The sequence below is a fragment of the Sphaeramia orbicularis genome, chromosome 5 (genome assembly GCF_902148855.1).
Source record: "Sphaeramia orbicularis chromosome 5, fSphaOr1.1, whole genome shotgun sequence".
NCBI lineage: Eukaryota > Metazoa > Chordata > Actinopteri > Kurtiformes > Apogonidae > Sphaeramia > Sphaeramia orbicularis.
The window spans coordinates 33,339,501-33,361,777 of NC_043961.1; the positions used below are offsets into that span (position 1 = coordinate 33,339,501).

The 22,277-nt window shown below is 35.6% G+C and overlaps 1 protein-coding gene across 1 annotated transcript in view; it reads right to left on the reverse strand.

Moving 5' to 3' along the window:
- Window positions 1-8,870: 8,870 nt before the first annotated feature.
- Window positions 8,871-22,277, reverse strand: part of tex264b (testis expressed 264, ER-phagy receptor b) — a 40,904-nt gene continuing 27,497 nt past the window's right edge. Inside the window, exons 3-4 of the mRNA XM_030133413.1 lie at window positions 20,750-20,915; window positions 8,871-9,496 (exon numbers count right to left, since the gene is read on the reverse strand). Of these exons, the coding sequence (XP_029989273.1) occupies window positions 9,210-9,496; window positions 20,750-20,915 (453 nt within the window). The 3' untranslated portion in view covers window positions 8,871-9,209. The remainder of the gene's footprint in view (window positions 9,497-20,749; window positions 20,916-22,277) is intronic.

The window sequence follows — 22,277 nt, forward strand, 5'->3', positions numbered from 1 at the left end:
CTTTTTTTTTTTAAATGTGTCTCATTCACTGCATTCCCCGTGGAGCTTCCTTTGCCTGATGTCAATCTAAATTTTAATGATAAAGCCAAAAAAAAAAAAAAAAAAAGTCATCCTTCCAGACAGTTGTAAGCACCGCTGCTCTTTGGCTAAATTTAGAAAGATTACAGAGACAGATGATGAGCATCAACTTTTTTTTTTTGTTTTGCTCTATGAAGGTTAGCCAGCTCCTCATTCACCTCCATCTCATTAAAACTGAATCACACTCCAGTCAAGAGGCTCAGCACTTCTCCAACTCAAGAGGCACGTTGCTCTGCTTGTTTTTTCACCCAAAAATGCGACAACATCCCCCACACATAAAACATGAAACTCAGGAAAAAAAGAAGTGTTGATATGAGTCTATCTGGAGTTTAGTCATAACTGAAGGTCCTCATGAGCCTTAGGTTAGGATGGATCTGTTCATTATTATGTATCAGTGCAACATGTTTAAGTATTTTCATGTTTTATTCACTGTTTCAAAGCTCTGCAGTTGCTGTGGTAAACATAAACACCTCAGTGATATCAGAGTAAAGTTAATGGTTTTCTGTAGATTGTGCTCTGCACTCATATTAATTTGCACTTCCTTATATTATTCCAAACATTATTCCATCAGTAACATTACTGTTGCATAAAGTGAGTGCAGTGAGTTCTGAAAAGCTTTGCTGCACCAGAGTTGTTTTTTTCTCTTCTGCTGCAAAACTAGTTTCAATTAAATTTGGAAAGAAGTGTAGTCAGACAGCAAAATACAGTTCGTTCTGTCTGAATATTTAAGCACCTCCTTTTCTCTTTGCCACACAAACACATCTCACCATTTTTCAGATGTTTCATTTTCAGACTAACAATAGCTACTTTGCAGTTTGGGGTGGGGAAAAGAACTTTTCCTGTGTACAGTGGCAATTAAAATGACGAGCGGGTCCTGCCTGTTGCATAATTCCCATGGCTAACACAAAGGGACCAATTTTCTCCTGAAATAGATTTGTAGTTTATATTACAATAGTTAAGGGCATGTGGGTGGAATGCAGAGTTTAGATAGGAACATGCCAATTAATGTCAACTGAAATTATAGAGGACAGATACAAAGTGTTCCTAGCCGGTCAGTCTGAATGCTGCTCTTTTTCTGTTGCTTTTTTCTTCTGATAAGTCAACCTTAATGACAAAACAAGTGTTCAAAAGTTCACAGTTTGAGTTCACAAATTTGAGTTCACAAATTTGATGTTACAAAAAATGTCCTCGCAGTTTCTATGAAAGGAAGTGAACAAAACTATTTTGATCAGGCTGGTGTCACTGGATGAGTCACTGCTTATTTCCCATGTAACCACAGACTACTAAAGTACAATACATATTTCCTGTTGGCCCAGTGGAGAGCAGAGACCATGTTTGGGGGGAGGTGAAACATCACAGCAACGTCACTACTGTTTTTTTTTTTTTTTTTTTTTGTCAAAGTTGGAAGGAACTGTACCTCTTAATAGTCAAACACCATCCTGTAAATGCAGGGTCACAGTGTTCCAAAGAGTCTCTAAGGATTTCAGTTCATCATAAATTTGCTCTTATATTTACTATTTTGACCATTATTCAACCCAGTCAGTCATGATCAGGGGTCTCAAACTCATTTTCTTTCAGGGGCCACATTCAGCCCAATTTGATCTCCAGTGGGCCGGACCAGTAAAAATAATATTATGCCTCAATTTATCATTTCTACATGTGCATTATGGATCGGATCTACAAAGACAGTAAACACTTAGTAACAGGAGGAAAATTGTTACAATTGTGCATAATTTTCTTTAGACATTTCAGGTTGTTCATATTTGTTCAGGTTATTCACATTTTATTGTTACAGGATAGTTTGTAAATGTAAATATTTTCATAATTTAGTGGGGTTTTTTTTTTTTTTGCTCTAAAACAAAGACAAAAAACTTGAAGTTGTCATTATTTATAGGCATAATTTAATATTTTTTCACATCAAACCAAGAAGAAAATATGGAGTCGTTATTTTTTGTAGGTTATTCTGCTATTATTTTGCTTGAGATCATATTGGTCTGTATGAGGAACCTGAAGTAACATGAGTTTGACGGCCTTGACAGTGGAATTTTTGCACTTCATAAATTCATCCCACGGGCCGCATTGGAACCTTTGACGGGCAGCATTTGGCCCCCGGGCCACACGTTTGAGACCCCTGGTCATAATAAAATGGGCTGCAGTCACTTGTTTTATGAGGAAAAAAGTGAAGGAACATGAAATATTGTAGGTACACATATAGAAGAGCACATAAACCACTGTGACTGTATGTATTTTGTACAGTTTTCATGTTGCGTTTTGTGTCTGCCTTTGAAAATGACCCTAGTCTACAGGTCTGTAGCAACAATCTATGCTCCATAATCGTCCCTTTATGAACACTAAATAAATAAACTGCAACCACAAGTTCAGAAGTCAGCCTCATTGTAAGAGATGCTTCAAACACACAGTTTATATAGTAATTTTACTGTTTTCCTTTAACCCATAAAGACCCAAACAGCCACTGGCAACAAAAATCTACTGATCTGAAATGTTTAATAACTTCTGAACCACTAAACCTATTAATACGTTAAAATAATTAGTGTGAAATTAAGTTTGTCATCTTTTCAAGGTCATCAGATATGACCTATTTGGACGTTCAGAGGCTCCATAATAAACATGGAAACACCATCATCTTCTACAACACTGATTCACCAGTAAAACCCATGGAGTTGGATCAATGACAGTAGATGGACACACTTGTTTTTAGATTCTGTTATTCATGTCTTTGTCACGTTTTCTTCAGATTTCTCTGTTTTTGATATAATAACCCTCAACTTTAATCTGAGCATTTATGAACATCTACATGATCAGTAAATTAAATATAGTAAAATACTTGATTTTCACAAAAAAAAAAAAAAAAACACACACATACAAAGTACAGAGGATACTTTTATAATAAATGTTGCTAAATCACTTAAGATAGGTTAAATAAAGAGAAAAAATTATGTTGACTCTTTATGGGTTAAATGAATAATCTAACATAGTTTTTTTTCCACATTGTTCCAGATTTCTATTTCTTAATCGTTACTTTCATTAAATTAATAATGATAAAAGTTTTCTTCACCCTTAACCTAATTTTTCATCTTTGATTTGGTGATTATTTTTGCTGTGTTATAGCTCATGCCAAGAATTTTGGCCAGAAAATAACTGTATAGATATATTTACTGAATCTAATGTAATTTATTCTTTGGTCTGTTATACACTACAGACACTTTATGCACCCCGTGGGGACCCGTGAGGCAAAAAATGAACACACAAAAGAACTGCCATGAAATCATCATATATTAATACTTTTTCTGCTTTTCTTCTGCATGAATCTTTTAAACCATTTCAGCTCTGCTCAAAACTACAAAATGTTCAAAGATTTTCAGGATTTTAAATCTTTAAATGTCAGTTTAAATGATACCACTTGTTTTATTAAAACAACAAAAAAAACACACACCTTAAATGAGATATTTTCCATATAACACATGATGGCAATATGTGGTATTGTTGTATATTATGGTTTAAATTTTCAGAGATTAGCAACATCAGTCATTTCATTGCATAAGCAGTTTTAACGTGAGATTAAAAAAATGTGGTTTCAGTCCAAGTCAGTGAGGCATTTTTTGTCATGAGGGTCCTTCACTGTATAAAAAATACTAATAATGAAATTAAATCAGTGTTATTACTAATCTGTGACATGTCCAAGACTGATGGAAAACAGTACAACACAGTATACGGAAAATCTCTCTCTCTTTTTTTTTTTTTTTTTTTTTTAATAATAATAAAACAAGTAGCATCACATGTTCAAAGTGGCATTTAAAATCCTGAAAATTATTAAATTTTTGGTAAGTTTGAGCAGAGCTGAAGTGGTTTATGAAATTTATGCAACAAAAAGCAAAAATAAACAAGAAAAGCACTCAGAGAGCACAGACCTCCGCCAAGACAGATCTGTGCCCCCCCCCCCCCCCCCCCCCCCCCCCCCCCGATCACCACCAAAATTTAATAATTTCTTCCTTGTGCCAGTAACAACATTTCCTGAAAACTTCATGAAAGTCCATCCATAACTTCTAACAAACAAACATGCAAACACACAAAGCAAAGTGATCACAATACCTCCTGGCAGAGGTAATAAATAAATAAATAAATACTAATATTGATATATGATTATTTTTGAGCAGTTTTGCCATTTTTGTGCATGCATATTTTTGACTCGAGGGTCGACAGAGGAAAATAAATTAGAGGGATTTAGAAGGATCAAGCTACAAAAATAACAAACACATTGTAAAAAAAAAAAAGATTTAAATGTCCTTGAACTATCATGGTATAAGAGCAAAGTCAGCCTGCAGTGTTCAGGTTACTACCTGATGTGTATAAATACTAATGAGTAGAGTACGTCCTCCACTCCCAGTGAGGTTTTATAATTATACACACAGAGGAGGCATCTCAGGGTTTTAAAGCTCATTTATCTCATTTAATGTTATCCTTTTGGGAAAACTAACCCCATTTCAAGAGTAATCAGCATTTAGATTAAAAATGTAGACACACCTCACAGTATAGATCATCTTATTTGCTAAACGTTTGTCTGTTAAAACCTCAGCATTCTGCCAATTAAATCTCAGAAGCAACTTCAGTTTAGAGTTAATTAATGAATGAGTGGCGGTTGTTTTTTTCCATGTCCTGAAACTGGAGAAGTATGTTGCTGTTACTTATGCAATGACTACTAACAAAATCAAATATTACTAGCAATATGTTGTTTGTTTTCCTCAATAACTGCAATGGTATTCATTGTCCAAAACCAGCAAAAAAATCTGATGAAAGCACAAATTTGTCACAGGTGACTAAAGCTATGGTGAATGCAGTCAAGCTTAGGTTAAATAAACAGGTCTTTTAAAATCCATCCATGCTCGTAAGTGTTTTTTTAGTTCTGGGTTTCAGTCATGTTTTTCAAATAGTCAGTGTATGTGATACTGGAAAAAGGGGCCCTGACTGAATACACACCAAGGAAGAACAAGGAAGGTCTATTGGACAGCTGAATGACAATGAATCTGCTCATTTTATAGTATTTGCAATTCTCCTTTAGAAACAGAATCAAGGTTTTTCAATCCAGGCCTTGTTACAACATACCTATCCATTATTTATGCTTCAAGTTCATAAAAGAACAGCTTCAGTCAAACTTTTTTTCCAGATTCTCACGGAGCATAAACATCTTCTTAAGCACAGGTGTCAAATATGTGGCCCAGGGGCCAAATCCGGCCCGCCAATGGTTCCATTCCAGCCCGCGGGATTAAAGTGCAAAAATGAACCTGAACAGTCCAGGTTGTCAAAAATCATTTTGGTTCAGGATCCACATACAGACCAATGTGATCGACAGTAAAAATAACAACACAATAACCCATAAATAATGACAACTACAGATTTTCTTTGTGAAAAATTATGTGGAAAAAATGTAAGTGAAAAAAATAACATTACACTGTGAAAATATATACAGGGTGGGGAAGCAAAATTTACAATGAACATGTAGTTGTTTTTTCTCAGCAGGCACTACGTCGGTTGTTTTGAAACCAAACATATATTGATGTCATAATCATACCTAACACTATTATCCATACCTTTTCAGAAACTTTTGCCCATATGAATAATCAGGAAAGCAAACGTCAAAGAGTGTGTGATTTGCTGAATGCACTCGTCACACCAAAGGAGATTTCAAAAATAGTTGGAGTGTCCATAAAGACTGTTTATAATGTAAAGAAGAGAATGACTATGAGCAAAACTATTACGAGAAAGTCTGGAAGATACTATTAAAGAAGAATGGGAGAAGTTGTCACCCGAATATTTGAGGAACACTTACGCAAGTTTCAGGAAGCGTGTGAAGGCAGTTATTGAGAAAGAAGGAGGACACATAGAATAAAAACATTTTCTATTATGTCCATTTTCTTGTGGCAAATAAATTCTCATGACTTTCAATAAACTAATTGGTCATACACTGTCTTTCAATCCCTGCCTCAAAATATGGTAAATTTTGCTTCCCCACCCTGTACATTTACAAAACTATTCTTTCACAATAAAATGCACATAAATACATTAATAAAAACAAAGACGAACAACCCGTAATGTGCAATTTTAACAACATTCTGCCTGTTACTAAATGTTTTGTGCATTTATGGATCCACTGTGATCTGTAGTTGTGTTAATAATAAGAGGTGTAATATTGTAGAAATTGTTCAAATTTTAGTTCCAAACTCCAAAATTTTAACAATATTCTGCCTGTTACCAAATGTTTATGGAACATTGTGTGTAAATGTACATGTATTAATAATAAGTCGAGGCATAATTTTGTTCAAATTGCACTAATTTTTCAAATGATATTTCTTTTTTTTCAGGTTATTCACTTTTTTTTTGTAAAATGTAAATATTTTCATAATTTAACTGGGTTTTTTTTGTACTAAAACGAAAAGAAAAACTTGTAATTAATTATAGGTTATTAAGTCATTATTTTACTGGTCTGGCCCGCTTGAGATCAAATTGGGCTAAATATGGCCCCTGAACCAAAATGAGTTGACACCCCTGTTCTTAAGGATAAATAACATTTTCACATTGTGTTGGTTTATCTGCATTAGACGAAATGTAAGGATTTCATACAAACCAGCTGGAGCTCAAAATGCACATTGTAAACTGGCATTAACTGGCCTTCACTTCATTACACACATTCATGTGTTTTTATGCCACCTGCACTCCCACTGCGGCTCACTGTGAGGTGAGCAGCTCAGAGCGACCTCTTGTTTTTTAGAAGATAAAGGATAGGGATATTACTGGACATACATTACAGACTGCAGGTCATCAGGTGTTCTTTCAGGCTGCAGCTGCCATAGTTATTTCAGAGAGATGGAGAATAAAGAGAGAACAAAAGGAGAAGAAAAAAAACAATCAGAAGATAGCTGGTGTACAGTGATGGCAGACGGAACAAAGGCAGAGGAAGTAAAATAACAAGACGAGAAGGAGCTGGGAATAAATGTGGGAGGATATGCAATGAATGTAGTGTCTGTAAATACAACGTAGCAGAGCTTTCAGTCGTAGTGAAATGAATATTAATGGTCACTTGTCTTGTCCTCATGCTCCTTGACTGATCTTAGCAGCAGGCTACAGTTTCACCAGAAGCATTCCTGCGGTGTCAGTGGTGGCGAGGAAGAAACTAATTATGCATTAATTCACAGGTTTTTATTTAGAATTGAAGGACATTTCACATTTAAACATGTGCATCACAAACACAAGCTGAACCGACACAATATCTGAAAACACGCAGGTATAAAAATATTTAGTCAAACATGACATTTTAACAGTATTTGTTTGTGCCTTGGAATAAAAGGAGCGATCTTCAAATAATAAATTTCCCTGCATATATGTTTGCATTACAGTTCAATATTTATATCCTGTCAGAAAACTACATCTTACGAAATCCAAAAATATGTAAAATGATTCAAGAAAAGCAGGATACCTGAAATAACTGTCTATAGGTTTCAAGTACATTGTTTTGAGTCAGCATAAATCAAGCAGGTTTTAACACTTTCACATAAAACTCACTGTCATTTTTATTGATTCGAGTAAGGCATTTGATATGATTGACCTAAACTGTTAAAGTGTGAACATTATGGCTTAAGGGGTATAGCAAAACAATGTTTACAAAGTTATTTATATAATAGATATCAGTATGTAGCTATGAAAAATACTGAATCTCAGTTTGAGAATGTGATATGCGGAGTACCACAAGGTTCAGTCTTGGGACCAAAATGATTTACACTTTATATAAATGATATTTTTTCCGTATCAGACATGCTGAAATGTATTATGTTTGCTGATGATAAAAATTTATTTTGTACTGGAAAAGATATATTTCAGTTATTGCAAGAAACAGAAAAAGAAGTGGTATTGATAAAGAAATTGCTTGATTATTTAAGTTATCTGAAATGAAAATAAAACAAAGTTTATGAGTTTTTCAGATAACAGAAATGTTGAAAATGCAAAACTATACTTAAATGGTGTGGAAATACAAAGAGTTTATGAATCTAAATTTGTAGATGTCATCATGTAGTAGATAGCAAACTGTTGAAAACCGCATATTGAGTATATTAAATGTAAAGTGTCAAAATCTATAGGCATACTGTATAAAACAAGGGACTTACTAAACAAAAACAGTATATACATGATATATTGTTCTTTCGTTACGCCCTACTTAAGATATTGTGCAGAAATATGAGAAAATGCAAGAAAAACTATTATTGGCACATTAGTAAAATTACAAAAAAGAGCTATTCAAATAATTAATAAAGAAGGATATTTTGGAGCAACCAATAATTTATTTACTCAAGTAAAAACCTTAAAATTGCAGGACATTGTAAAAAAAAATATCAGAGATGATTTATAAAGTAAAAAAAATAATATTGTTCCAAATAGCATTCAAGTTTTCTTTAATTAAGAGACAGTAATTTTAATTTAAGAGGTTTTTATATTTTTGTATGTCACAAACGTGAAGTCTAGATGTATTTGGGTTGTGAAATTATGGAATGAACTTGATGAATTTAACTTGTTCACTTCTTTGACAGTTTAAAAAATGCCTTAAGTATAAAATCATTCAGGAATATTAATTTGAGATGGTAGATATGTTTTTGTTGTCGATTTTTTTTTATAATGAGAATGCTCGATGCTGTACACATTTAATTTAACGTAAGCAGTGGATCAGGTGAAAAGGATAGGCAAAAAAATAAGCTTTTGCTTCTAGCCTATTCCTTTTTTGGTTTTTGTGTTTATTATAATTATTGTACTAAGTGCAATGATTAATGTACAAACCAAAATAAACAATTCATTCATTCAAATAAAAGAAATACAGATCTAAATTAGGTTTATTGCAGCAGATCAAAACTTTAATGAATTTGTTGGTTTTGGTCTTAAAATGGGATCTGCTGCAGTAAAAATATATAAAACTACATAATGTTTCTCTACTGTTATCCTTTAAACAACATGAGAATTTTCCCTTTTGAACATAAACATGAAATGAAAGACACTGTGATCATTTGTACCTCCACACCTCTGAAGTTTGAATCATTTATGTTCTCATTCCACTACTTTGTCTCCCTGAATCTTCACTCCTCCCCTCCAACAACACCCCACCACTCCTGAGCAGGAACCTCCTCCCTCTTCTGGGTGGAGTCCACATTATTCATCCCATCTCCTTCTTCTTGCCGGCCTCCATCCTTCTCCCAGTCCAGGTCTTCAAATGAGGCTCCCCCTGAGCTTTTCCCTCTGTAGTTTCTATCCTCTTGATCCCATATAGGCGAAGAGTGGACGGAGGAAGCTGCTGGGGATGGCTCTCTGCTGTCAGACAAGAGAATCCCACTCCCTGAGCTGTATTCACTGTTCGAGTCTGCACCTAGAGCGGTGATAAAACAAAGGGAGGGGATGGACAGATGGTGAGAGGACTTCTATAAACAAACACCACATGAGAAAAGCTAGACTGCCCGAATTACAGGGCTCTGATTCAACCAAAATCTGCATGACTGTTAGTGAGCAGCACTGAAACCAGAGTACAGATAAACTGACATTATTTTCCTTTAATGCACAGGAATCAACAAACCATGTACACGCAGGAATAGCACTGTTTCTGAAATGCTCCTTCACAAGAGCAAGAAGTGGATGGTGTTAGCTTAGTTACACCGACGGCAGAGAAGTCGAGTAGCTTCAGAAAACAGCACCTTGAATCAGACAGCATTTATAGAGAATTTAATTGTCTTGACAGCTGAAATCAAATGATGAAAAATGAAAAAGACAGAAGAACAAAAGGAACAGCTTCAACACATAATGGATAAATTACATCAGGTTGGGTGAAAAATACTGAGTGGTTTTTATAGTTCCACAGACAAAACGATAACAGACAGACATGCTGACCTCTGCATTCCCCCGAAGTATATGTCATATCCAGTCTGGAATACAACCATCTATGTGATGAAATGTCCATTATAAAGACTTAGAAAGTGTTTAAGCCACAGCGGTAACATGAGCCATATGCCACAAAGATATTATAACATTTGCTGACATTCAGGTCATTCCCTTCCTGCTACATTCTTGACTGAAGTGAAATTACATATGTTCATCTACAGGGTGGGGAAGCACAATTTACAATGAACATTTAGTTGTTTTTTCTCAGCAGGCACTACGTCAATTGTTTTGAAACCAAACATATATTGATGTCATAATCATACCTAACACTATTATCCATACCTTTTCAGAAACTTTTGCCCATTTGAGTAATCAGGAAAGCAAACGTCAAAGAGTGTGTGATTTGCTGAATGCACTCGTCACACCAAAGGAGATTTCAAAAATAGTTGGAGTGTCCATAAAGACTGTTTATAATGTAAAGAAGAGAATGACCATGAGCAAAACTATTACGAGAAAGTCTGGAAGATACTATTAAAGAAGAATGGGAGAAGTTGTCACCCGAATATTTGAGGAACACTTGCGCAAGTTTCAGGAAGCGTGTGAAGGCAGTTATTGAGAAAGAAGGAGGACACATAGAATAAAAACATTTTCTATTATGTAAATTTTCTTGTGGCAAATAAATTCTCATGACTTTCAATAAACTAACTGGTCATACACTGTCTTTCAATCCCTGCCTCAAAATATTGTAAATTTTGCTTCCCCACCCTGTACATGCACAGATCTACACCAAGGTTATTATCGTTAACGAAAACTAACAAAATGACGAAAACTAGAATTGTAAAAACATTTTCATTAACTGAAATAAACAAAAACTATAACTGAAAGAAAAAAAACGATAACTAACTGAAACTGTATTGTGTGTTTACAAAACTAACTAAAACGTATAAAAAATTATGGATCAAATTCCTTTCGTTTTCGTCTTTGTCAATGTCGGATTGATATGAAATCGATTTATTTCCCTCAAGCAATTTTATCTGCTGGCACCATATGATATTTAACAGTCCGTCACTTGTGGTCACTTGTGGTTTCCAGTCGTCTTCTGGTCTCCACTCTACCTGGAAACATGGAGACTAAAGTTGGGAGAAAGCAGCAGAGTCCTGTCTGGGATTTATTTGAATACAACGGAGAAGAAGAGAAAAGATAAAGAAACTAAAACTAAACTAAAACTCAGCATTTACAAAAAAACAAAAACTAATAAAAACTAGCAAACCTGCTCTAAAAACGAATTAAAACTAACTGAATTAGAGGAAAAAAAAGTCTAAACTAAATAAAACTAAACTATAATGACAAATCCAAAACTATTACAACCTTGATCTACACTCACACATTCTGCTATTTTACATAAATGTATGTTTGATTTGTTCATCATAAGAAGGAATCAAACTGTTGAATCCAAAACAGACCGTAAAGAACACACCCTCTTTTAGTATTGTTATTAGGGATGGAACAATTACCGGTATAATGATAAACCACGGTAAAATTCCCAACGGTTAGCATTACCATTTAAACTGTAATTATCATGAAAACCGTGTTTGATTACCACACTTTGTAAACTCATGGTGGTACTGCTCATTTCCTGGAGAAGCAGCAGCACTACAGGCGTGCATGCACAGTTTGCAGTGTTTGGCCTGTGAAAACATGCCTGAAGGCAGACGGACGGACAGAGCTCCAGTGGTCTGGGGATAGTGGGCTCCTGCAGGGACCCTCATTGTGACATTGTGACTGATTTGATATGGAAAATGGTCAAACAAGCTCCACTATGACCTGTCCAACTGCTTTTTTTCCCACTCAAAAAACCACTCAGGGACCAATAAAAGAACTGATAAGGAATTGGATTGGTAAGCAGAATGGACAATGGCATTGATATAAAAAAAATCCTATCAATTCCCACCCCTAGTGCAGATATCTCTTATAGCCAAAAGCACATTTGTATGTTAGATGTTTACATGTTAATATTTTAATGCTTCTGCCAACAGAAAGTACACTGTTATTTTATTTGTTTGTTAGTTTGTTTTTTCAAAATACAACTTGGTTAAATTATTTCAGTGTGTGTATAAGTACTTTTTGAACATTTTGAGCACATTTCAACAATGCCGTGATAATAATGATAACCGGGATAATTTTGGTCACAATAACCGTGATATGAAATTTTCATGTTGTTACATCACTAATTGTTATTAAATGCATCCACAGCACGTCTCTATTATCAGGTGTGTTTGTGCGTCTGATGATCAGTCAGTAAGTCCAGTGGTTGGTGAACAGTATGTGTAAAATATGATTATGTCAAGGATGTCAAAAATTGACGCAAACATTATCTCAGATTCAAGCATCCATCTTTGTCTTTTGTATTTTGTACATTCATTTTCAGCCATTTCATTTTCATTTGTGTACTATATGTTAAAAGAAAGAAGCACTAGGTTTTACACAGATAATTAGGAACCATTTCACATTCTGTTTAGTTTCAGGTAATTAAAAGCACGTAAACGTCATCTCCAGGAAAATATAAGCCAAAAATAATTATCTTAAGTATCTTAGCTTATCTTTGTCTCTTTTAATGTGAGAGAGGAAGTGTTAGGTATTTGCTTGTCTCACTTTTTACCGGTAGTTAATGAACTAGTGCAAACAGCGCCTTATGCTGTGATTGCGACTAGAAGTCAGAACTCAAAATAGGCTCTGAAATGTTGTTAATTAGAAACTCCACCAGGCTAAAGGTCTTCTGCTCTTTAATTGGATGAGTTCATGTCCAAACACTTGACTCTTCTGCGTTTTTTGAGTTTGTACTTTGCCCGTTAATAGGATCAATCCCATACCTGTATGTGCCATTCTGTTGACCTTTTCTGCCTTCATGAAGCTGAGTGTTTTCACACAAGGTCCACCTTCAATCAATATCTCCTCACTCTAAGCCAGCCTGTCATTAACAGCAAAACAGATTCAAAGAGGTTATCGTGGTGTAACAAGGATAACTATTGCATATATTATCCTTCTTGGACATCCATCTTTGTATCTTCCCACAGCACAGCATCTTTAATTACAAAAGATCGTGTGAAGAATGTTATCAATGTTCAAAGTCAACAAATATCAACTAACAAATCTATTTCTTCTGATATGTCAATGAATATATCTGTGTGGATATTTCTGATGGACACGGTATCTACATAACAAATTCAATGAGATAAAGACAACTGAAATAGACATGATGGCCTCTGACTTCATAGCAAACAGCAAAGAAGAAGATCTTTTTAAGACTGAAAAGTATTTCAGTGGTGACTTTCAAATTTATTTAACCTTTCCTAAGTTATCATCATTCCTGCAATTTTAATTTTTCAGTGAAAATCTGGTATTTTTTGTTATTTAATTTACAGATCTTCTAGATGTAAATTCAAAGATGACAAGGAGACTTTTTCCAGCAAAATATATCATTAACTGAAGATAAAATCAAACCAGTGTTATTGGTCAAACTATGTGGGTTTTACTGGTGAATCAGTGTTGCAAAACATGACAGTGTTTCCACATTCACTACAGAACCTCTGAACGTCCAAATGAATTATATCTAATGTTGCTGAAAAGCTGAGAAACTGGATTTTACATGTATTGATAGAATTAATGGTTAAACTTCTTCCTTGGAGTCTCTGTGCTTTATCGCCTCACAGGTTTTCCCTGGATCATCACAGGTTTTCCCAGGATCATCTCTGGACCTGCTGCTGTGGTCCTGCCTCTCTCCTGCCTTCATGTCATCACTCACTTATCCATATAGTTATGATAGTGTTTATTATATAGTTCCATAGATGTTCTAGTTCAGTTATCTGTGCATCAACTGCATCCATGTGTCTCCCCCTACTTCCCTACTCCCTTCTCCCCCAGTCTCTATCTCTATCGCTCTCTCTTTTTCTCCTCCTTTACTCTCTCTCTTTAACCCCAACTGGTCAAGACAGACAGCCATCCTCCAAAGTCTGGGTCTGCTCGAGGTTTCTGCTGTTAAAGGGAAGTTTTTCCTCACCACTGTCACCAGTCACGAGTCTTTGCTCCTGGAGGATTCTGTTGGGTTTCTGTAAATTGGCTTAGAGTCTGCTTTTGACCAACCCTATATGTAAAGTGTCATGAGAGGACTTTTGTTGTGATTTGGCGCAATATAAATAAAATTTGATTGATTGAGTGATTGATTGATTGATTGATTAAAAAGTTAACAAGTGGTACCAGGCACAACAAACCCCACCCCTCGCACAAATTGTAGCTTATTTTGGCATTGATCCAACTGATGTCATCATGTCTATGTGGTGATGTCAGCATATCAATTGCCTCTATATATATATATATATGTGTGTGTGTGTGTGTGTGTGTGTGTGTGTGTGAGACACGTTTGAAGTAAACTGAAACAAAATGGATGTCTTTATAGACATTTGACATTTCGCCCATTATAAGAAAATGGGAGAAAAACGAGATTTTAATAAATACATTAAAAATTTGAACTCTGACTTACTTTTCCCAAAATGTAATCACATCTATTCTGGGTCACTCACAATCTAGAAACCTAATTTGGTATGAATTCAACCAGTAGTTTTGCTTCTATAGACATTTGGAATTTCACCCATTATAAGTAAATGGGAAAAAAAAGATTTTAAAAATTCATAAAAGATTTTACCTTTGACCAACTTTTCTCAAAATATAATGACATCTATTCTGGGTCACTGGCAATCTATGAACCCAATTTGATATGAATTCAACCAATAGTTTTGCTGCTAGAGTGTTAACAAGCAAACAAACAAACCGAACCAAAAACAACACCCTTGCCTTCCCTTCGGAGGGTGGGGAAATAAACATTTTAGATCAGTAGTTGCTTTTGGTCGCCAGCAGGTGTTTAGAAAAGGATGAGATTTTAGATAAGTATGTAAAAAGTATGAAACACTAATCACTCTTATATAGTGCATATTTCTGTGGGATAAGTCAGTGTTGATGCATTTAACCAAAATATCAAAACCATTAATTCTCGTGTTGTATTATACCACACATCCTCATAATAAGAAATTAGAAAACATCAGTACACACTGAGTGGAGATACAGGGAGAATAATCTAAGACTGAGGCCAAACTTGTGCATATACTGGAATTTTAACAAGGTCTGGACCACAGGAAAGTAAACTAATTGAATGTAAGCTGCATAGGAGATTGGCTCATAAATGACTCACTTCTGGCAATAATACTGCACACAGTGGACTCTAACTCAATTCACAAGTGGAGCAGAAGCTGTCTACAAGAAGAAAACTGCAGGGCCTACAAATCAGTGCTAAACATAATGTACAGTGTGGAATGAACTCATATTTATCTTCATAAAAACACATTCAAAATTCAAATAAAAAACAACCAAATTTGACTGTAGCCAAGAGCTCTTGATGATTAATTTACACCCACCTCATGTGCATATGAATGATGGAGGCAGCAGAAAAAATGACATTAAAAATATGCACACTGAGCTCTGAAAGTGCAATGGGTTGGGTCTCATGTTGGTTTTTCTCTGCTGGCTGAATGCCTAAAGCAAGTTACAAAATTTAATCAGTCAATGGGGAAGAAAAATCCCATTTAGGCTGAAATATACATGCATGATATCTTCTTTTTCCAAAATTGTCTCTGAATTGGGGGTGAGGGGTCAGTGGTGCCTACAGGCATTAGTCCCTACATCCATATGAGTGAGTGACGGTGGAGTGATAACTGGACCTAGAGAGGCGACACTGCAGTGATTATAAAGAAGTTGACATTTAATGTACTCACTTAAGCTTATGTAACAGCAAGAAAACAAACAAAACTAGATTCATGTAGCGCTTTTACAACCAGGCACAGAAGGACAATGTGTGAGGGGCAAGTCGCAGCCAAAATACAAAACCAGCAGCCAAACACAAACTGAACAAATACTACTAAAACGAAGACACAAGACACAAAGACAAAAGTGCAAACACAATAAAATCATAGATCATTTAGTAGAATTTGACTTGGAATGCACAGGAAAAGGGATGTTTTCACTTTTCCTTAAAAGATAACATTGTTGCAGCACCCCTGTTGTGATACGGTTGCATGTTTCATTGGCTCGAAGCACAAAAACCTGAAGGTACTCCCAACCCAATTTGTGGAGTCTCAGATTGTGATCCAGATGATATGAGGGTCCAGACTGGTTCAGAGCCCACATGTCTGACAGATACTATGGTACCTCACAATGTAATCTCAAGACAAGCAATAACATTTTTAAAGGAGAAATATTTGCTTTTTTTTTTTTTTTAATGGAATTATGCATTTTAAAACATTTCCCTGTGGTCTACATAAACTGTAAATGCTATGCTTGGGTCTGAATTCTTCATAATTCAACTCCACAGGTCCATCTTCAACCCTGTTTCTAAGTAATGACCCTAAAAAGGTTGTCTTGAGCGCTGGCCCTTTAAATGCACATGACTCCACTCCCTCCAGCTTGTCGACTGAGCGCTCTGTCCCGTTCAGTCACTTGTGTTCTTTAATACAACCAACAACTGAACATTTTAGGTAATCGGCTCGAAGTTTGGACATATTTTCAGCATAGACTACAACCGCTGCTGCTGACAAACAATTATGGTGTACACTTGACCTTATATGTGCAAATGTCATGATGTAACCAGTTATAGACAGAACAAATTAAGCAGGAATTAAAACGGGTTGTAGAAATCCACTCGATTTTTGCCAAAATTAACAAAAAGATAGCTTTGCAGCACCTGGAGGTTTCAAATTCAAACTTTTTGAACTGTTAAGGTCCCCAAATACACAAATAAATGTACCAAAGACTAATAAAAGTGGGTTTGGCAAAATATGACCCCTTTAAATCAATTCTTAAATTAATTAGAAACCACTGTAGTGACTTCAATCCAGTCATTATGTGCTGAAATGTCTTTGTAATGGCCAAAACCCTGGCAGCACTTGATCAGTATTCGATATTTGTGTGAAAAAGTTTTTCTGATGGTTTCTGATGATAGATATTTAAACCAGTTATCACAATATGATCTGCAAAACCACATTTTTTCACACATAACTTGAGTTGATATTTGGGAGGAAATGTGCTTTGGCAAAGAAAAAAAAAAAAACTTTCTGAAACCAGTGATCTGACATTTACACCCACTTCAGCAGCATCTGACCACAAGTGTGAAAGTGAGTAAGAAGGAAGGGTTTTTTGTAACATTAATAATATAATTTCTCCATGTTGAGGTTAAATGGTTGCAAACACTATGATCAAAATGTGTGCAAAAAATGTCCACATATTAAACAATTAATTTTTTTCTGCTTTTGCAGATCTGAAACTTAAACACTTGAGGCTGGCTTTGATAAGATTCCAGGGTTGACTTGAACTTGACTCAACTGTCTGGAGACTTGATGTGGACTTCAGCGGCAACTGAAGGCCAGGAGCAATCTTATTAATGAAATACTGATAGGAAATGCATCAGTACACCCACTTAAAGAGAACCCACTTGTGTAGTAATGTGATCTGTGTTGGTGTATGGTCTCTAGCCTGCTGCCTGACAGATTGAGGAGCTACAGTATACAGTGTGAGGGGGCTGGGGGTTGATACGGTCACTGAAACAGGCTTGGTATAATGGGGAGTCGGGGATAGCTGGAGAGTGAGGGGAACAACAGACCAAAGTAGCCTCTTGTGTCCCGAATGCTCCAGTGACCTTGCTGGAGTTGATCTGGGTCTGACAGCAGCATGACTACCTGTCACATTATCATTCACATTCATGGACCCACATGTCACTTCCATTCTGCACCGCATCCATGACACATGAAAAAACAGTGGATTTGTCACCAAGGCTTCAATTTATAGAAAAATGTGGAGATGCAGACTGTAGCCAGACTGGGAAGGCACAATGTTGTGTCGCCTAAGGGGAGATTTCACAAGAACAAAAACATTTTGCATAAAGAAATAAGAGCGCAGGTTGATGTAATTTAGACACTGTCACTTATTTAATTTACTCAAGTGAATTTGTTTCAGTCTTTAAAAGCTTTTCATATATAGAGAGTCTTTAAAATCTTGATAGATGCAAATAGATGCAAATTGTTACACAAGCCTCATGACATCTACTCCACATTCAAATTCATATAGTAACAGATGTTGCACTCTTTCTTGATTCTACATTTTACACAATTACAGTTTCACCTCGGCTGTGTTTCAATTCATTTTTAGATCTATATGTACTGACCTGCTCTAAAGTGGTCTCTTCTCCAGCTGTGATAAAGCTGTTATTAACAAAAAAACGTATTTTCACGCAACATGTCAACTCATGATTAGGCTTGCATTGTCTTTCTTCATCCTATATTGGCTCCATGAAAATACCCCTTCAAAAGCTTTTCCGTCTCTTGAGGATAAATTAGTATCAAGTGCTTGTGGATCTCTACACTCAGAATTTTCCATATGGCGCCCATATAGCCGTGGACACCCCCTTGCTGAGTGGTATCAGTATTTCTTCAGAGGCTGCTGTGTCTGGGATTTTCATTAACACCTAAGAATGTGTCAGTCACAGTTTTCTTGTGGAGGGTTGCTCATAAACAAAACAGCAGTAGAAACAAGGTCTAGCTCCCTTGGGTCCCAACAAGGCAAGAACAACCACAGCAGAATGCCGAAACCAATATTGCTTGAACACACTGTTTTCTTACGACCACAAGTAAGTAGCAGAACAAAAGTGACTGAGAAAATTTCCAACCTTCTCTCCCAAAATGTAACATTTTTTCTAGGTTAAAGCCAGGCTTTTACAATGAGCTGTAGATTTGCAGATGGCAGGGATCCATCCACATAAATACATATAGTGAACATCTCTAGACATAATTGCAAAAATTAAATAAAATTTCATGTCAGGTTGGTTAATCCTGAAACTCACTTTACTGATCAGGCAGTAAAAATTAAACACATTGATTTCACTGGAGCTCATGATATAAAATGCTGGAGTTTTCAGCTCACATGCAGATTAAACATTATTATCAACTTTAATCTTCGGAGTTTTTTGATAGTTTTTGAAAGTAAAAATTCACTTTGAGCAAATAGATTTCTGACCCATTTGGCCAAGCAATCAAGTGAAGAAATAAAACAAACATTTTGAACACTGGTAAATCCAATAGCTACTAGTGTTTCCCTCTGTTGTATGTGTTGTACAGCATGCATTTGGAAGTTTGTCCATTTCATCTTTTATACTTGGTCATAGCACCAACAAAAAAAAGAGAATTAATGTCAGGAATTTTTTATTCAAAGTGTACGCAACAGGTTATAAACTCTACATCCCTGGTAAGTAACATATAACGGCTAAAATTTACTTAGGAGGTCAAATGAGTGGCCATTTTTGTCAAAAAAAAAACAAAAAACAGTTGTAAGAAATGCATAGAACTGGGTTGAAATAATGCTAATACATTTGTGCACAGACTACTGATATTATTTGACAGTGGAAGCTATATTTTCAGAAATATTGGATACTGAATTGTACGTGTATGTGAAAACTTTTGCTGGTGGACGGACATGACAGTGGACGGACGTGACATTACCCATGATGATCTGGTCAGTTCCAGTACTTTATTAGTAATAAACTTACATACTTACTATTGCTAATTCTCCTCTTATTCATAAATGTTAGTATTGTGGATCTAAAACAATAACGGCCTGACAAAAAAACAAAATGTGGCAGTGGACGGATGTGACATGGTTGTTACAGATCCCATCATACTGATGCTCGGCAGCCATGTCACCGTTTCTTCATAAAAATGCTTATTATTAGAAAACTGTTGATTTAAAAGTGACGTGTGACATTCTTAATGTATGTATTGGCGTAACATAAGCAGGATCAGCACCATACTCCATATTGCAACCTGTAAAAATAAAACATGTGATATGTAGGATAGAATCTTGTAAGAAAAATTGGGGAATCTAAAAGAATAGAATATTTGTTTTTCAGGTAAATTCCATTAAAATATAACTTGGCCATTTGTGACATGAAAATATAGCATTAATTGTAATGAAATTGGACATTTTTGACCTGAAAACATAGTTCATATGACCATGAACATGTTGCAACATAAATGAAATCCTGCAAATTTGCATAACTTGCATTTACCAACACCAAGTTCCTTTGGGGATTCACTTATATTGATTTCTTATGCACAAAGACATAAATAAGACCTCTAAGCAAATTTTAGCTGATAAGTAATAACATCAGCTGATGTTCATTTACTAGCTAGTCATTTACTATTAACTAGCAATATAGCCCAAGCCATCTGTAGGTGACTAGTGAAGCTAACAACAGGAGCAACCACTTATGGATGTATGAAATCTGAGGTTTATTTCTGTCCAACGAAAGTCCCATGAAAACGTTATCATTAATGAATTACTTTGTGTGCAGGAAACATAGCAGGTCAAAGAAATAGGGCAGACCGGGGAGGAAACAGGTGCATATTCAAGGTTTTAGGTGAGGTCAAACAGAGAGGCAACATGAATATCCAGCAAATACTAAATAACCTTTGAAAGTCAAAATATGTGGTCTTGAATATTGTTTTGGAAAAACAAAACAAAACTTATACATAAACACAAGTTGGTTTCATAAGATCCTATTAACTCCATATTGAAAACAGAGAAAATGAAAAAAAAAGTAGAAGACAAACTGTATATATTTATTCATCCATAATCCAATTTGAAGACCACATACCGGAGACGCCTGTATCACTGTGTGATTCCTCTTGTTCCGACAGCCTTTTTTCCAGGGGCCGGATCTCAGGTACGTAAAAATCGCCCTGGCGTGCCAAGGGGGCCATGTAATGGATCTGACCATCTCTGTAGATCTCAAGGAAGGGGTGTGCACACAACTTTCTTTCCTGTAAGAGAAGTGACATTTGTGTTAACATTCAAGCAACTGACTGCCATTTGGTTATTTGTTAATGCAAGTGCAGATGACATATGGTGAAAGCAAACAGATGCCACAGGCCTCGTGAATCTGGGTGTGTTCATTTATAAAACATTTATAAAATATAAATAAATCACCTCTCACTCCAGATGAAAGATAATCTGTATTTAGATAAACAAAAATCAGGCTTCATGTAAATATGGGCCTGTCCAATTTAATATCTACATTTGCCGACATTTACTATCACCACTATTTAGCATTTGATGGACTATTCAACTTCTGACCTTGAGTCAAAACACATGGCATAGTGTGAATATGGAGTTACTATTAGGGACACTCACTATGAAGTGGTTTCAAAGTGGATGTGAGATTCATTCAATTATGTAATAAATTAATAAACAGCTAGAGACTCAGTGATAGAGGACCAAAAAAATAGATGATTACAGTTACAATAGAGCTAACATTAGAGGTACATTTACTGTTGTCTCAGTTATGTATGACACTGTATGTGTTGGTTGCAGTGATATAGCTTCACTGAGGGAGGAAAGAGAAGGTGACAACACAGACAGCACCCACTCACAGCTCAGCAGTGACCTGAACAGTGGTAATGAGAGCTAAGACTCAGATCCTTCACTTGTAAGTAAGTAAGACCATCAGTCATGCAAAGTTTTAGAGCATCTGTCAGGTTTCTCTTGCAAATGTAACATGGACTGATCAAACAATCTGTGGATTTATTTAAAAACATGCAGAATCTAATTATCTTTAAACTGTGCATCTATAAGAATTTTAACATCAGGATAATAATCTGATGTTTCTGTTCAAAGTAGGCTTTCTATGGGCTGAAATATGTGCCACTAGAAACTGAATTTGAATCATGAAAACTGAATTGCACATTTTGAAATTGAATGTATTACTTCTGAACTTAAGTCCAATAAACTTGAAACTGAATGTAAGATTAAATTTCTCTGAAACTACATTTTATCCTCACTGAAAATTCAACTCTGTATATTTTCACATTCAGTTCTCACAATTTAAATTCAGTTCTCAAAATTCAATTTCAATTTACTGTGAGAGACATCCGGGTAGTTGAGGAAGAGCATTCGAGCGCAGATACACAGGACTCCTCTTCGTCCAATCAGCACCTATGTTTTTGAGCATGTAACAGTGATTGTCAAGGAAACGGAGAAAGAAATGCTTGTTGGCCCAGAAGTGTCACAGCAATACAAAAACCACAACTGAATTGAATGTGAAAATACAGAGGTGAATTTTCAGTGAGGATAAAATGTAGTTTGAGAGAAACAGAATTCAATTTCATAACCTTACATTCAGTTTC